Consider the following 17,623-nt stretch of genomic DNA (forward strand, 5'->3'; position numbering starts at 1 on the left):
ATGTTTCCATGTCTGGCTTAATGAGGGTTACTTCTAGGTCTGAGAGTGAAAACAGTTTCTTTGACAGGTTCCTCACACCTCATTTGACCCTTGTTGAGTTTTGGGAGTGCTATGAGAGTGCCTTGGAAGCACAAAGACACAAGCAGTCCAAGTTGATCAGTGACAACAAACACTCTGAAATCCTACAGAAAACAAACTCAAACCTTGAAGTCCATGCTTCTGAAATATACTCGCACAACATTTTCAAAGCCTTCCAAACAGAATTGGTTGCAGCTTTGTCTGATTGCCGTTTTAAAGATGTGGCGAAGATTGATGAGACAAAAATATATATTATAACAGACTTGCAAATGCCAAATAAGTCATGGAACGTAGCATATTCACCAGATAACATGGAGATTACTTGTTCCTGTTCTATGTTTCAGAGAATGGGCTTGTTGTACAGGCAGTGCCTTTGGATTCTACACAACCAAGATTTTCAGAAAATACCAGAACAGTACATAATGCAAAGATGGACAAAAGCTGCAATGAGTAAGCCTGTCTTTGATAAAGATGGAAAACTGATAAATGTCTCTCAAAAGTTTTCTGACCGGAAAAGTTTGAGTACTGAGCTGTGGCAAGAGGTTTATTCTTGTGTCAGCATAGCTGAGAGTGATGATATCGACATGAAGCTTTTTATTAAAAAACTGAGAGATATTAGATTGGATATGATTAGTAACAGAAGTGTTCGAGCAAAGAAGAATGACAAGATGAAAGAAATCGAAAAGTACGTGGGCTGCAAAATACCTCAGAAGTTGGTGATTCATGTTCCTAACAAATCTAAAAACAATGGTAGGACCAAGGGCAAGAGAATTGAATCACAAATGTTAAAAGCCCTAAAGAATAGAGGAAAAGAGAAGAGGTACTGCAAAACATGTGGCCGCCAAGGACACAACTCTAGGACTTGCAAAGAAACAAATCATCTGACAGGTATGTATAATTTGGTTTCTTGTTAAAGCATATTACATTAATGTTAAATAATTATTAATTATACAAGTATAGCGCATAGTGTTTACCTTCCAAAATCATCACTCTTATATGGAGGCACATAAGCTCTTTGTGCAATGAACATTATGGTTGTTCTGAAGGCACAGATGATAATTTCAGCAATGTATATTTGGTTAACATTAAATGTATATCAATTTAGTTGTTCATTTTGGCCATTTTCTCCTTATAAAATCTAATATTTAATTTACATTTTGTTGCATATTCACGAAATACCACCATGAATATGACGACGATGAAGGATATGAATCTGATGATGTGGAGGACGACGATGAAGAAGATGAATCTGATAACGAAGTGGAAGGTGCAAATTTTTGATTCAAGGATAGACATCCATAATATACACTACGAGAACATTCTTAAAGGCTTGTATGTACAATTCGATTTTACTGCGAAAGTACATTACTCTTATAGGCAAAGTATATTACATTTGTATTAAAGGATCATTATTGTTGTTCTGCAAGGAACATTCTTAAAGGCTTGTATGTACAATTCGATTTTACTGCCAAAGTACATTACTCTTATAGCCAAAGTATATTACATTTTTATTAAAGGATCATTATTGTTGTTCTGCAAGGAACATTTTTAAAGGCTTGTATGTACAATTCGATTTCACTGCCAAAGTATATTACTCTTATAGACAAAGTATATTACATTTGTATTAAAGGATCATTATTGTTGTTCTGCAGGGACATCATCAACTTGATTGGAATTGTTTTCCCAGAGTACAATAATTTTAAGGCGTTTTGCACAATAAACATTATTGTTGTTCTGCAAGAACATAATAAACTTTATTAAAAAAAATTTCCGGAATATAACTCTCTCTTGAATTAAAATTTTTTCAAACTTCAGGTTGTACGAATCGTAGTTTTCTCAATATATGTTACATTACTCACACACATGTCACAAACGAAACTAAAAAAAAGTTTTACGGCTTGAATTCAGCATCGTCCTCATCTTCATCGTCGTATTCTTCCCATGGCAGTGGGTTTGAACGGAAATCCATTGCCTTCTTTAGTACAGCATCAAAACATACATTGCCTTCTGTTGATATCATATATAAAATGTATTTCTTCCGCGGAATCAGTAGGGGACCATCCTAGGAAAGTAAAGAAAACAAGGGGTTAGAACATGTACAAATGTGTACTGAATTATGTATTAATAATAATTGTATTACTTCTGAAACTCACATCACCTTTTTTAAGCCCACAGGTCCAATTTAGATTACCCTTAAATGTCTCCATATGTCTCATAACGTAAACACCACAATTAGTCTTGTTAGTATTGTTCCTCCACTTCATCTTTGCAAGAATAGGCTACAGTTTTTTTATGCGATCAACTTTTACCTTTGAAACACCGATGTCTTTCAAGTATTCTGCTAGAACATTACGCTGGCAGAGAAGGGGGGGGGGGGAAACATTAGGACACTAATAATTATGAGCTACAATATCACAAAAATAAGAAAATTAAGAGAGACCATATTATTGGGGAAGGTACACTCTATGTAAAGTCATTGTACATTCATAATAATGAATAGGCACAGCATGTAGTGTTGTTAAGCAAAAGAGAGCATAAAATCTTACAAAAGACAGTGGTCTATCGTGGAAAAATTCTTTTGGTTTTCTGTCACGATGTACATTATCAATGATGATGAACTTATACTTGTTGCTGTCAATGACTAGTAAATGGTAAGCCTTTTATATATAATTGGAAAGAAGAACTGTAGATTTTAAAAGATTTAATTAGGCAACAAGCAAATTAAATATAACATGCAGAAAGAGTGTATATTGTCGATGCTAACCAAATCAATTCTATCTGGGTTAACCGAAAATTGGGTAAACTCTTCTTTCATTATATCCTTAATCACCATAAAATTTTCAACAGTGTCCAGTTCCCCTTGAAGCATCGTCTGTATGCAAGATAAGTAAAGTTTGTGATGTTAATAAAGGGAAACAACATTACAAAATGTACTTGTTGAAATAAGTTTATATAAATATTTGACTTACACACACAGCTGTGGTGAAAAAAATCGATATGGCTCTGAAGAGTTTCTTCTAGATTCCTTGGCATTCAAAAGTTTTGCCCAACTATCGATCATGTCACTCGTTAAATACTTAGATTGTCGTAGCGTTGCCATTTCAATACGCCGAAGAGAAATGTCACCCACATGCACAAGAAGTTCCCTGTTTCAGGACTACCAGTGTGTTAACTCAAAAAAGGATACAGAACATTTTAAATTTCAATATTGTACATTACTATATATATATATATATATATATATATATATATATATATATATATATATATATATATATATATATATATATATATATATATAGTGATAAGTTCTTCTAAGTCCTTAATATCTTTTGAGTCCCTAAGTCTTTATTAGGGCCCTTGGATTAGAAGAATGGAGAGTTGAGATTTGCCTACTTTAAGCCCATTATAGGCGTGAAAAAAAAAAAAGGAAATAGGGTGAGCAGGAGAGAGAAGGTCTGTGTCAGTACTACTTGCTATTACCCACTGTGCACACACAAACACATGCATAATCACTCAACATCCTTCCTCAACACATTTCTTAGACATACTCCACCAAAACACAATTTGAAAAAAAAATACTCATCAGACTGGCGAAAATTGAGCGCAAATCCTACCTTCTTCATCTCCCATCTTCCTTTATCAGCTTTCTTGATCGTCTTCCATTATTATCCTTTAGCATCTTCCATTATTATCGTCGAAGCTGAGAAACAAACAACAATACCAACGTCCAACGTAAAAAATGACGGCTTTGCAAATGGTTCCATTTAACCATGGTAATGATTGGATTGTTTTTTTTTTATTTTCTTCAGGTTAGTTTATATATAATATTGTTATGAAAACATTAGGTTAGATATTAACAGTTCTTTAAATATGACGAGGAAGTGTATTTTAGGTTATTTTTGAAGATTGTTTTTTATTATGCAAAATCTGTTAAACTTCTCCATGATGGAAGTTAAACTCTGTGAATAATAAGTTCAACATCATAGAGTCAGGCTTGAAATTTATAACAGTGAATTCGATGAAATTGTAATCTTAACTGCAAAAGGTGTGAATGTAAGCCACAAAAGTATTATTGTAATTATTATGGTAGAATTGATTAGTAAAAGTGTAATATTTGTATAACTTATAAAACTGTAATTATATGTGATAAAAGTATAATTTTAACAGGTAATAGTGTTATTGTAATAGACAATTTCTGTAAGTTTAGAAACTGTAATTCTAATAGAAAGAAGTATAATTGTAACAAAGAAAAGTGTAATTTTAAGAAATATAACAGAACATCAAATTTTAACAGGTAAAAGTGTTATTGTAATAGACATAATATGTCAGTGTTGAAACTGTAATTGTAATAATTACAAGTATAATTGTAACGTACAAAAGTGTAATTATAAGTTCCAAATGGTTTATTGTAATAATAAAAAGTATAATTCTAACAGATTGGACTGTAATTGTAACAGGCAAAAGTGTGATTGTAAAAGACAATTTCTGTAAGATTTGAAACTGTAATTCTAATAGAAACAAGTATAATTGTAAGAAAGAAAAGTGTAATTTTAACAACCAAAGGGTTGATTGTAACAGAAAAGCTGCAACTTTATAAACTATAATTGTCGTAATAAAAAGTATAATTGTAACAGATTGAAACTGTAATTCTAATAGAGACAAGTATAATTGTAAGAAAGAAAAGTGTAATTTTAAGAAATATATAATTTGAACAAATATATGGGTTACTTTAAGTTGTTATGAAAACTATTGATAATTATTACGCTATTGTCAGATAATATTGAGCACAATGGAAAACAAAAGCCGAACGAAGAAGAATTTTGCAAAGATGTTGAAGCTAAGTTCACCCCATATGTTGGTCAGGAATTCCTGGAAATAGAGGAAGCAGTGACATTTTATAGAATTTATGCTGTTGCTTGTGGTTTTGATGTGCGTAAGTACACAACTAAGAGATGGCGTGGAGGGGAGATCAAATCTAAACTGTTGGTTTGCAACCGGGAGGGGTTCAAACAGAAGGGACAATTGGAGTGTAGTGGCGGCCAGGACTCAGGTAGGAGACACAAAGTCAGGCGTGTTGGTTGCAAAGCGAGGATTAGGCTGTTCTTGATGAAGGGGGAATTACGAATTGACAGATTCCACAGTGGGCACAACCATGAACTCGTATCAGCCAGAGATAGAGAGTTCCAAAAGTTGGCATGCAACATAACAGACTATCACAAAATGATAATCCTTTATAATTCAAGGGTGAGTTAATTGGAATTACACTTTTCTTGATTAAAATTACACATTATTTTGTTAGAATTACACTTTTGTGATCTAAAATTACACTTTTTGAGTCTGCTATTACATTTTCTATTGTTAAAACAACACTTTTCTTTTTTTGAACTGATATTTTGTATCTGTTTTAATTATGTTTTTGATGAATAAAATGTGTACATCTAAAAGATTGTCATTAATCAACAGCTGAAGATAGGAGCTACGAAGACGTACAAAATTCTGAAGGAACATGTTAATGGGTTTGAAAACATCGGTGCTAGTTTGAATTCTTTTAAGAACTTTCACAGGGATGTGAAATGCTACATTCATGAACGGGACGGTCAGATGTTCGTGGACCACTTTAAGGAGTTGGCTGTTACTAGACCAGGGTTCTTCTTTGACTATGATGTTGATTCTGACGGTAGCCTTAGTAAAGCTATATGGGCAGACGGGATCGCTAGAAGGAACTACTCAGTTTTTGGGGATGCAGTGTCATTCGATCCGACGTATTCCACCAATAAGTATGACATGTCATTCACACCTTTCACGGGGGTTGATAATCATAAACGGTCAGTCACTTTCTGTGGAGCGCTTGTTGCTCATGAAGATGCAGACTCGTTCAAATGGGTGTTCACCCGTTTCCTGGGTGCGATGGGTGGCAAAGAGCCTAAGTACATTATCACCGATCAGGATGCTGGTATTCTTAAAGCGGTGCCATTGGTGTTCAAGACAGCGCGCCACCGCTATTGTATGTGGCATATCATGAACAAGGTTCCAAGCAAGTATGGAATGGCGAGAGATGATTATTCAGTGTTTCTAAAGAAATTGAATGCCATAATATGGGATGAAGACATTGAACCGGCAGAGTTCGATACAAAATGGGAAGAAATTGGCAGGGAACACAATGTTAATAACATTGACTGGTTCCAAGAAATGTACGCTAAAAGGAGGCAGTGGGTTATGGCTCATTGTAGGGACCTAGATATGGGAGGTGTTATGAGGACAACCCAAAGATCAGAGAGCGAAAATAGTTTTTTTAAGAGATTTGAGAGTAAGTCAGGAACATTAGTTGAGTTTACGATGCGTTTTGACAATGAATGGACCAAAGAAAGACACACACAAACAGATTGACAACTCGTAATGATACGCTTTCCTGAAATATCAACGCATCTAGCTATTGAAGTGCACGGGCGTAGTGTACGATCATAAAGTATTCGAGGAATTTAAGGAAGAGGCCAAGTGCTCAATTGGTACTTGTAAAAGTAGAGGATTCACCGAGTGTGGCTCTTTAGAAGTGACCACTTTGTAAGAGATGCAAGCGGGGAGAGAAATTATGAGGTCACATTCTGCCTGGTATCATTCTCAGTAGCATTTGTTTACTAAAATTATACTTTTATCCGTTAAAATTATACTTTTGTTGATTAGATAATACGTTTACTGATTACTTTTACTAAAATTATACGTTGGGTTGCTAAAGTTATACTTTTATCCGTTAGAATTACACTTTTACTGATTAGTATTACACTTTGGGTTGTTAAAATTGCAAATTGATTAAAGTTATACTTTTATCCGTTAGAATCACACTTTTATTGGTTAAAATGCTACTTTTGTGTATTACTACGGTCACACGGTCACACTTTCGTCTGATCGATTTAACTAACATATTACTTTATAATGTTGAACTAGATACACTGAAAGCCACTTGTAGCTGCAGAATGCTTGAGAGGAAAGGCATCATTTGCCGGCATGTCATATGGATTTACTCGTCGAACGGAGTGAAGATTATTCCAGAACAATGTATTGTTAAAAGATGGTGTAAAGATGCAAGGTTGTCTAAAATGTTCGATTGTAATGGTGAAGCAACTGAGGACATTGATATAATAGATGGAAAACAGATTGCGATGTCAGTAATGTGGTCGGAGATTCATGAGACAGTTGGGTTGCTCAGGGGCAAATTGAAGAATGATGTCGAGAACTTCTCGTGTCTAATTAGACAGTTTAAGGAGAAACTCTCACCACTAGGATCACCATTGAATAAACGTCAACAGTTGGAGAAAATTCTTGGATGTTCTCCTACTGAGGAGATAACCATTTTGCCGCCCAAGAAATCTAAGAACAAAGGGAGCGGAAAGAGAATGTTGTCGAAGAAGGAAAAAGCAGTTGCTTTGGCAAGGAGGCCAAAACGTATGTGTAAAAATTGCAAGCGATTAGCTAACCATGACAAAAGGAACTGCCCTAACCCATTCGCAGAGCACCCGCCAGTCTCGCAATCGTCAGAAACCTCATCGGAAGAAGAAGAAGATGGAGAAGACGAAGAAGAAGGAGAAGAAGACGAAGAAGATGAAGATGCAGGCATCTTAGAATAATCAATTTAAGACGTAATAAGTAGTGCAATTTTTTGGGATGTCTACACAAAATACGAGGTACAACATGATGTTTCGTATTGTGTTTAGACATCAAACTGCCAGGAAGACAACTGGTCGCCTTTGGTATTACAATGTATCTTGATGAAGTTATTTAGTTAGAATTACAATTTTCTATTTTAAAGTTACACTTTTGTTATTTACAGTAACACTTTTATGCCTTAGAATGACAATTTTCTCTGCTGCAATTAGACAATTTGTTAGTTAAAATCACACTTTATTCAGTTAGAATTACAATTTTCTCTACTAAAACTACACTTTATTAAGTTAAAATATGTTCTTCAAAGTATGTAATTTTAAGTTAAAAAATGTAATTCTAACTAAATAATTTGTTATTTACAAGTAACACTTTTTTAAGTTAAAATATGTAACGCTTGACTATCATGACAAATTATGTTCTTCAAAGTACACAATTATTATCGCAACATCTTTCGATAGGTAAAACAACATTACTATCTTTTCATAAATAAAACTACTAAAATGACACTTTTGTCTTTTAAAATTACATTTATATTTTATGTAATGTAAGGTAAATCATCACTGATATGGCCTGTTAGAATTACACTTCAAAGGTTACAATTACAATTTTGTGTATTACAGTCACGCTTTCTTCGATGATTTAGCTAACATATTACTCTATATTGTTGAAGTAGATACGTTGAAAGACAGTTGTGGCTGCGTCTTGCTTGAGAGGAAAAGTCATTCTTTTATAGAATGTCGTAAGATTATTTACACAAAAACTAACTGTCTACATTAAGTTTGCTAACAAATTTGCAAATATGAAATAAGTGTTTACATAGCCAAGGGAATATTCCAAAAAAAAAAACAAACTACTAAATTAAGATTGTTATTTTTTGACATTGGCACGGGTCCTGTCTACGCTTCGTTGTAATACCTTCCACGGTTTGTCCTTCGTGCTAACAAAAGCTTTGACCTTCTCGAGCACACCTTCGCGCAAAAAATGTTCATGTCTCGCGAACGAGGGTAGCTACCAGATGGATCACCAAATAGCGCCGTGATTTCTTCTTCTCGAGATCTTCATGTTGAAAAGGAAGACCCTCGTATAAGAGCATCGCCATCATGGTGAAACAGGAGACCCGACTCGGTTGGTTGAGAGTTGGTGACATCCCGCCGAAAGGTATCTCGGCGCAACACATATTTTGGAATTTCCCGTGCCCTAGTGTTCTTCTTTTCCTTATCCCGTGATTCTAAATAATCACTCACTGCGCTAGACTGCAAATGTACATAATTACCCTATAAAAACTGATTGAACAATAAAGATAGCATTCGGAAGAAAGCGATCAAAAATAACTTACAATTAAACGCGCTGCTTTGCCAAAATGCGACTTCTTCAAGTCAGAATGCCTTTGCCCGTCCAGCAAGTCGACTGTATTTGATTTGTGATTGATACAAACGCATGTAAAATGGTCGTCAATGCAGAACGGGACAAATAGCAAGTCTGTTTTCAAGTTAACGGTGCGGTCGCTGTCGCCGATGAAGGTGTCCCAGATCTGGCAGTGTCGTCATAGTTCTTTGTCGATTGTGTGCCTGGTTGCTCAAACGTCCCGAGAATACGCAACAGTAAATCCTTGAAAAGGCAATAGTGAACATGATTACTGTTTTTACATTGTCACCCAAAATTACACTATTGTCCCTTAAAATTACACTTCACACCGTTAGAATGACACTTTTGAGGATTAAAAGAAATAAAGTGAAACATTCACATTAAAACGCTGTAACTAAGAAAAGTGACATTCTAAGTAACAAAGGTGTAATACAAGTGGACATAAATATTATGCAATGATAAATGGAATTACCATGTGACGTATACCAAAGAATGACATCCTCATATGGTCGCCATATTCCTCCTTCTCCAAATGGTTCATCAAAATCGACCAGCACTCGATCACATCTAACGACATCAGGTTTTTAGGCATCAAGGACATAATGTCTTTTCTCCGAAGCGTTGCGTGACGGGTGTACCAGACCAGCTGTTCACTGCACTCCGTAATATTAAAGAAGTCGTTAATTAAAGTAAAATAAATGTCAAAAATAATTTGAGTATCCTTGAATAAAGAAGGCGTTAATTAAGCCAGCGTGACAGACCGTTCATCATAAGTGTGGTCATCTAACAAGCAATAGTTGGCTACATGCTTCCGCTTGATTTTAATATCCTTGATTAACGCTTGATTGCCCCGGAGCAGCTTCGACACCACATTTGTGTTGAGCCCACCTCTACCACAGTCGAGAGAGCAGCCCAACCCGTCCCCCTTTCCACGGGGATGGCTCTTGACGGCTGATAGCGCTTGACCAGATGGAATGCGCATGGCAACCGGCGTCACCACCATAACAGGCTTTTCAGATTCAGTTACGCGAGCACGTTTTGTGGACTCCGGCCCTATGTCACCATCTGTTTTCCTCTTAACAGCATTCAACTTTCTTGTCAACGGATGTCCAGCAGTCGTTTTGAAAAAACCAACCCTCGTCAGGATATCTTCTCTGATACTGTTAATGTCACAGAGGACGAGTGTTGCAGCAATCTCAGCACGGTACAAACTCATAGCATCCTCTTTCCCGAGGTCACATTCAAAAGGGCTTCCACGATAGAACATCATATGTAGCATCATGAAAACACCACAGTCATTTCTCGAATACCCTTGACCTTGCCAGCTGAACTCAATGTTGACAATCTTGAACCCGCTGACCTTTGCCCCCTTAGACAGCCCTTTAGACACCAAATACTTCCCCATTATATTTGCCTGGACACAAAAAAACGTCATTGAGTTAACGTAGTAAGACCCCACTAAAATTCGTTGACTTCTAAGATATCAGCAAAAGAAAAGTGTGATTGTAGCAGCACAAAGTGTTATTTTAACTAACGTAAGTGTAATTGTAGCAGGGGAAAGTGTAATTCTAACAAAAGAAAGGGTTATTTTAACAGGAAACAGTGACATTTTAACAGAATAAAGTGTGATTTTAGCTGACAAAAGTCTAATTGTAGCAGCATAAAGTGTTATTTTAGCTTACAAAAGTGTAATTCTAACAAAATACAGTGTTATTTTAACAGACTACATTCTAATTTTAGCAAAGAAAAGTGTGATTTTAGCTGAGAAAAGTGTAATTCTAACAAGATAAATTGTTATTTTAACATACTACATTGTAATTTTAGCAAAAAAAAGTGTGATTGCAGCAGCATAAAGTGTTATTTTTGCATCAAAAGTGTAATTCTAACAAAAGGGTAATCAAAAGTGGGATTTCTCCAACCAAAAATGGAAAAACTGTAATTTTAACAAAGAAAGAGTAATTGTAGATATCGGCCACTTACGGAAATACGCGCTATCCCTCCGTAAGGGAGCGTTTCTATTGGGTCATCGTACTTGCGGTTGTCGAGGTAGTCAATCTGCTCGGTCAGAAAGTTGATGCACACGCAGCTGTAGTGATCACCGTCGCCAGATAAAACGGGGAGAAAGATCTGCACCGTGTGTTGCTAAGATCAGAACAATTAAAACTTAGAAACCATGAGACAAGATTACATGTTTTGTTACCTACCATGTCCGTATCAAGCTGGAATGGTGCACGACACATTTCAGCCCATGCATCCCAGCCACCGTAAATGTCTTCGTCTTTGTTCAACACTTTCCCAACCTTTTGAGCGTCCCAAATCATAATTGCGGGGACTAATTTGAAAAGTGTTAAATGCGTGAACAGATAATTAAAAGAACTATTTTATACAAATAAAGTGAACCTTTAACCCACAAATGTGTTAGAATTAACTCAGAAAGGGAGATGTTAAATGTATAATTTAAACAATCAAGAGTGTAATTCTAACGGCAAAAAGTATCATTTTAACGGACAAATGTGCAATTTTAAAATACAAAACCAACTTTTTAACTTTAAAAAGTATAATTCTAACAGACAAATGTGTAATTTTAACACACAAAGGTAACATTTTAACTTACAGTGTGACTTAGTCCAAAGAAAGAACGGGATATGTCCGATGGTTTCATGATATGGTTGAGTAGCAAGCACCAACCATCAATAACACTGGTCATGATTTGCTGCCCAGGGTTCAAAGTTGCAATATCTTCCCGGGTAATGAAATAAAACTCGCTGAATTGGACCAATTGTTCCCTACAACGAAAAAATGAAATTAGCCAAAAAATATATATATAATTAGCAATGTTAAGAGGCTCTTGTAAAGAATAATACACTTACAACTCGTTAAACACGTCTGACTGATTGAACGCATAGTCAATCACATATTTCTGTCCTTTGAACATTGGCACTAGGAGCTCCTGACTGAATGCTAGGTTTTTCGTCGCAAAGCACAAATCAGGATTAGGTGCCCCACAATCAAGAGAACACCCAAGGTTCTCAATGACGTGATCCATGCATGGTAAGGGCTCACTCGAGTGAAGTAAAAAAGGATGGTAGCTCGGATCACCGTGAGGGGACGTACGGGACCGGGATAGGAATGTCAACGTTCTCTGCCTCTGGAACTACGTCAGCTGATACCTCTCTTCTCTCGACAGTCCCTTCCGAAGACTTCCCGGCAACATCCTCAACTGCCGCATCTGTAATAAAAATAGTGTTATTTCATCATCAGTAAGTAAGTGTAACTGTGGCAGAGAAGAAAGTATAATTCAGTAGACAAGATTATAATTCAAACAAAATTTAGTGTTATTTTATCACAAATAATCGTAATTTTAACTACAAATAGTCTAATTGTAGAAGACAAAAGTGTAATTGTAAGCTACAAAAGTATAATTTTAACTGAAAAAAGTGTAGTTTTAGTAGAGAAAATTGTAATTCTAATCGAATAAAGTGTGATTTTAACTAACAAATTGTCTAATTGCATCGAGAGAAAAGTGTCATTCTAAGGCAAAAAGTGTTACTTGTAAATAACAAAAGTGTAACTTTAAAATAGAAAAATGTTATTCTAACTAAATAACTTCATCCACGGCATTACCTCCGTGATCCTTCATCAAGACCCCATCCACTACCTTCTCTACCACCGTCTCGAGAACTTATCTCCAAATTTGGCTCCTCATTATTCCAACCCTCCTCATTTACAAATCGGCACGAGATATTGGGTGCTCCTCGAACAACGCGTTTACTTCCGCAGAAGAATATACGGTGCTTGTCCATTCTACGTCCATAAATTCCTTTGCACATCGCAACGCATATACATATTCAGCGCTCGTTTTCCTTCAACACCCGCTCCCGAGTGGTTTCGCCTCCGCCGTTTCCCTGCACCCTCTTGATAATGTTGTTCGGTGCGCGCTCTCGCATCGCATATCTCGAAGCGAGAGAACATCAACCGAGTGGCGGTGGGGGGGAACTTCGAGTTCGAACTTCCGCCAAAGCATTATCCGCCATCTCGGTCTCCCCGCATCGTGCCCTCTAAATTCCAAAGATTTAGAGTCCACCCGTCAAAGATCGTGTAGTGTTGCAGAAACCACAATTGAACTTGAACATTGGAGACTAGGTTCAGCATTACCCTTCCCAATCTTGTCATCATCCTTTTCCGCCTCGGCGTTCGTAGCTTCACTCACATACACACCCGCTCCCGTAGCGTCGGAGGCAACATTCACCAATTCTCTTACGTCTCCAATTCCTTGGTCTTCTCGGCCGACCTTTCACTTGGCGGTGCCGCTTCAATAATCTCCGCAGCCCGAAATCGCAGCTTGAGTGACGGGTGGAACAGCGTCGGTGGGCCCATCGTCCTCATTTTTCTTGTCCGCTATCTCATTATCCCCGGCCACATGCACGTCCGATCCATCGTCCGCTCTTCTACGGCCTCATTTTTTTGTCAGCTATCTCATTATCCCCGGCCACATGCACGTCCAGATCCATCGTCTGCTCTTCTTCATTTTCAGCTGCAGCATTCGCATAGAACTTCTTCTCAGCCTCATCAAGCTCTTCTTTTGAATATATATCTTCCAGAGCTTCCCGGTCAAATTTTGGTGGCTCTTTAACAGCCACCTGCTTTCCAGCTGCCTTCCTCCTTCTGTATATAACGGAAATCTCACGAGTACTACCAACATCCATGTCGGTGTCCTTATTGTACTCATCTCTGAGTGAGCAAAGTCCGTAAATTCAGCGGAGCCGTAATATTGCACGGCCTCCATTATCTCATTGTGTACACACCTCCAGTGCTTTCTCACTAGCTGCGTCATCCGAAACAATTGACGCGGCCACCGGGCCTTCACGGTCTCTACCAAGATCTGCAGTCACCTCTTTCTCATTATCGGATCCATCATCCTCCATATCATCAAAGTCCTCCTCATCGCCGACATTATCAACATCCTCGTCATCTCCCTCGTCCTCATCACCGTTGTCCTCCTCTTCATCATCGTCACCAACATGCTTTGCTCGTACCGTCGTCATCTACCTCATCATTCTCAACCTCGTCTCCTGGACTTTGTTGCGAGCAGTGCGATTTCACGGAACGATTTATTCGTTCAGCTATCTCCTGCATTTCCACAGCATAATCCTTCATCCTTTGGCTTTGAAAGAATGATTGCGTGCATTGTGTAGCGACAGGGTCACTAGGATGGTTCATCCTTCCTGTTAACCTTTTGAGCGTCATGGTCGCATCTCGCATACCATGAATAGAAGACAGTAGCATTCCTTTGCATCTTCAAGTAAAGCTCATGCACATCCTACATTAAAATACGAGATAATTGGACAATTGTTCACCAAAAGTGTTCATTCAAAAGTATAATTTTAACCTTAACAACTGTAATTCTAAGGTCCAAAAGTATAATTCCAACGGACGAAAGTGTAATTGTAAGATACAACAAGAAAATATTAACTTTAAAAAGTATTATTTTAACGGACAAAAGTGTAATTGTAACATACAAAAGTATAATATTAATTTTAAAAAGTATTATTTTAACGGACAAAAGTGTAATTGTAACATACTACACTATAATTTTAACTTTAAAAAGTATAATTTTTACTGACAACCTTGTAATTTAAGCAATTACTGATTAATATCGCAATTACAATTGTAGTGTAATTGTAGTGAAAGAAAAAGTATCTTTAAAACATTAAAATAGCACTTACATCTACAGCCCGAGCTTTCAACTCCTCGTCATTATCAACACCGGAAGGGAGTTCAATCTCGATGAACTTCTTCCCCGTCTCGAACTTGAAGTCACTTGTAATGTCGTATCCCTAACCACATTTCCAATGGCCAACACTTGGCTGTCATCAGGCACCCCACCAATGCTTAACAGTTCTTTTTGTAGGCACCGAGGATACTTAACCACGGACCAAGTTAGCCGACCCAAACGGCTCTTGTCAAGCTCACCATGTAGTCTGTCGAAAGCGTCTGCGGGTCCCAAAGGTGCTTAATGAGGGGCAGGGTGTGGCGACAACTCTCACCACGGAAATCGAAACGTTGAAAGTACGTAATCATTAAGAAGGGGATACACCCCAGCAGCGTCTGTTTATTTTCACCAGTATCTGCCGCAGCCTTCACCAAATTTTCCAAAGACATAAGTACACCAATCGTATCGCGTAATCGAGTCCACATCTTCAACGCTCTCAAAAGCTTGAAGTCAACCCCACCGTATGACGTTGGGGTTAGGAATGATGACATTGCGAGCGAAACAAACACTGCAGAATGCGGACCTCCTTTTTGTATTTTTTTTTTTAAAATATCTTGGAAGACAATTCCTAAATTAATGCCTTCATTAACCCCTTTTATGTTGTACGCTTTTCGCCATTTATCTTTCAATTGCTTGTTCTCCGGCGCTTGAGAATCCTTTTGGCGGCCCGTAGGTACTAGATCTAGAGTTTTAGGACCAAGTGGTAACATAAAACAGTCATACACGTCATGCTTGGTGACCATGAACTCCTTATCCTTGGCCCGAAAAATATACGATCCATCACTGAATGCTTTCAGAAAATCTTTAACATACCCCATCGGATATGTTTTGAGCTTAAGCTCCAGAATACCACCGAAACCAATCCTCCGTACCGCATCTCGCTGTGCATCATTAAGCTTTTCAAGGAGCTCAACCAGCTGCTTCGGGCGGCACTTGACAGCCACCTTTGCTATTTTCTTCGTGTCTGGTTTGGCTGGTTTGGCTGGTTTGGCAACAACAAGCTCCTTACTCGACTTAACAGGCACCTTTGCTTTTTTGGACTTGCCTGATTTACCCTCATTTCCACCTGACATCTGTTAACATTACTCAAAATTAATTGTTAAATACAAACAAAAATAAGACAAAAAGAAAATTTAAAATTGTAGCAGCATAAAGTGTAATTATAGCAGTCACAAGTGTAATTCTAATAAAATAAATGGTTATTTTAACAGGCAACAGAACACTATCAGCAAAACAAAAGTGTGATTGTAGCAGCACAATGTGTTATTTTAACTAACAAAAGTGTAATTGTAGCAGAGGAAAGTGTAATTCTAACAAAATAAAGTGTTATTTTAACAGGCAACAGTGACATTTTAAAAGAAATAAGTGTGATTTTAGCTGTCAAAAGTCTAATTGTAGCAGCATAAAGTGTTATTTTAGCAACAAAAGTGTGATTCTAATAAAATAAATGGTTATTTTAACAGGGAACAGAAACCTATCAGCAAAACAAAAGTGTGATTGTAGCAGCACAATGTGTTATTTTAACTAACATAAGTGTAATTGTAGCAGAGGAAAGTGTAATTCTAACAAAATAAAGGGTTATTTTAACAGGCAACAGTGACATTTTAACAGAAAAAAGTGTAATTTTAGCTGACAAAAGTCTAATTGTAGCAGCATAAAGTGTTCTTTTAGCAACAAAAGTGTGATTCTACTAAAGGGTCAAAAGTGGGATTTGTAGCAGAATAAAGTGTTATTTTAGCTTACAAAAGTGGGATTTGTAGCAGAACAGACTACATTGTAATTTTAGCAAAGAAAAGTGTGATTTTAGCCGAGAAAAGTGTAATTCTAACAATATAAAGTGTTATTTTAACATACTACATTGTAATTTTAGCAAAGAAAAGTGTGATTGCAGCAGCATAAAGTGTTATTTTATCATAAAAAGTGTAATTCTAGCAAAAGGGTAATCAAAAGTGGGATTTCTCCAACAAAAAATGGATAAACTGTAATTTTAACAAAAAAAGAGTAATTGTAAGCAACAAAAGTTGGATTTCTCCAAAAAAATATGACTAATCTTAATGAATATGAACATATATACTCAAAACGTTACTTGACAAAATACAGTGATAAAAAATAACTGTCGTTCATGTCCTAAATGTGCTAAAAATAACTGGCTAATCAAAATGAAGAAACCAAAAACAGTGATCAAATAGAACAGTACAATAGCATAACAATGTCCAATAAATTTAAAAAAACGTCTAAATAAATGAAGAGAACAAATAATAAAACTGTAAAAACCCAGAAAAAAATCATAAAACTATAAAATCCCCAAAAAAAAATTACCTTCTGAAGTGATTGAATGGACGACAATGGCAGTTTGCAAGTGAGCAAAGAAAATGGAGAAAAAAACGATAATAAGGTAGCAAAAAACCGATAAATTAGGGGGATTTTTAGAGCAGTTTCTTCTTCAAATGAATGGCGTTTAATTGGGGGGAATTGTTTTGGGGGAAAATTAATTTTGAATAATAGAGAGATAATAAGTGGGGGGAAGTTTGTAGGACGTGTGTGAGTGATGGCTTTGATTGACAACCTGCATGCATGCTAATACCCTATGAGTGGTAGGAGGAGAGAGGTAATTAATTTAGCCATTAGAATAATATTATTAGTTGCTTTTTACTTTTAATCTAAGCCATTCAATAACATGATCTAAGGGATGACAATAGAACTCATGGACTCAAGTGTAAGAGTTGGACTTAGATGATCTTATTA

At 36.7% G+C, this 17,623-nt stretch overlaps 2 protein-coding genes across 3 annotated transcripts; one reads left to right on the plus strand and one right to left on the minus strand.

The window, feature by feature from the left end:
• The first annotated feature begins 20 nt into the window (after window positions 1-20).
• LOC141641112 (protein FAR1-RELATED SEQUENCE 5-like) lies at window positions 21-7,970 on the plus strand. Its single transcript, XM_074449789.1, has 4 exons — window positions 21-966; window positions 4,856-5,325; window positions 5,545-6,690; window positions 7,024-7,970. Exons 1-3 carry the CDS (start codon window positions 21-23, stop codon window positions 6,466-6,468), a joined length of 2,340 nt encoding a protein of 779 aa, XP_074305890.1. The 3' UTR covers window positions 6,469-6,690; window positions 7,024-7,970.
• Window positions 7,971-8,378: 408 nt separating this feature from the next.
• LOC141629961 (uncharacterized) lies at window positions 8,379-15,953 on the minus strand. 2 transcript variants are annotated; one of them, XM_074442871.1, is made up of 9 exons: window positions 15,692-15,953; window positions 11,976-12,334; window positions 11,720-11,891; window positions 11,310-11,437; window positions 11,086-11,232; window positions 9,867-10,519; window positions 9,578-9,758; window positions 9,077-9,348; window positions 8,379-8,993 (listed from the first exon to the last, which is right to left on the minus strand). In XM_074442871.1, the coding sequence occupies exons 4-8, from the start codon at window positions 11,424-11,426 to the stop codon at window positions 9,226-9,228; spliced, it is 1,221 nt and encodes a 406-aa protein (XP_074298972.1). In that variant the 5' UTR covers window positions 11,427-11,437; window positions 11,720-11,891; window positions 11,976-12,334; window positions 15,692-15,953; the 3' UTR covers window positions 8,379-8,993; window positions 9,077-9,225. The 2 variants fall into 2 exon arrangements, with proteins under 2 accessions (XP_074298972.1, XP_074298974.1); XM_074442873.1 differs by having other exon boundaries at window positions 14,832-15,953.
• Window positions 15,954-17,623: the final 1,670 nt, after the last annotated feature.

Source organism: Silene latifolia, chromosome 2, assembly GCF_048544455.1.
Source record: "Silene latifolia isolate original U9 population chromosome 2, ASM4854445v1, whole genome shotgun sequence".
Lineage (NCBI taxonomy): Eukaryota > Viridiplantae > Streptophyta > Magnoliopsida > Caryophyllales > Caryophyllaceae > Silene > Silene latifolia.

Bases quoted from the DNA above. Each gene is read 5' to 3' on its own strand.
- LOC141641112 (XM_074449789.1), top strand. From the start codon at position 21: ATGAGGGTTACTTCTAGGTCTGAGAGTGAAAACAGTTTCTTTGACAGG. The intron at 967-4,855 runs GTATGTATAATT...CGCTATTGTCAG, and splicing joins AGAAACAAATCATCTGACAG to ATAATATTGAGCACAATGGA. The intron at 5,326-5,544 runs GTGAGTTAATTG...ATTAATCAACAG, and splicing joins TAATCCTTTATAATTCAAGG to CTGAAGATAGGAGCTACGAA.
- LOC141629961 (XM_074442871.1), bottom strand. From the start codon at position 11,426: ATGATTTGGGACGCTCAAAAGGTTGGGAAAGTGTTGAACAAAGACGAA. The intron at 10,520-11,085 runs GTAAGTGGCCGA...TTTTGTGTCCAG, and splicing joins GAGGGATAGCGCGTATTTCC to GCAAATATAATGGGGAAGTA. The intron at 9,349-9,577 runs GTAATTCCATTT...TGCCTTTTCAAG, and splicing joins TCTTTGGTATACGTCACATG to GATTTACTGTTGCGTATTCT.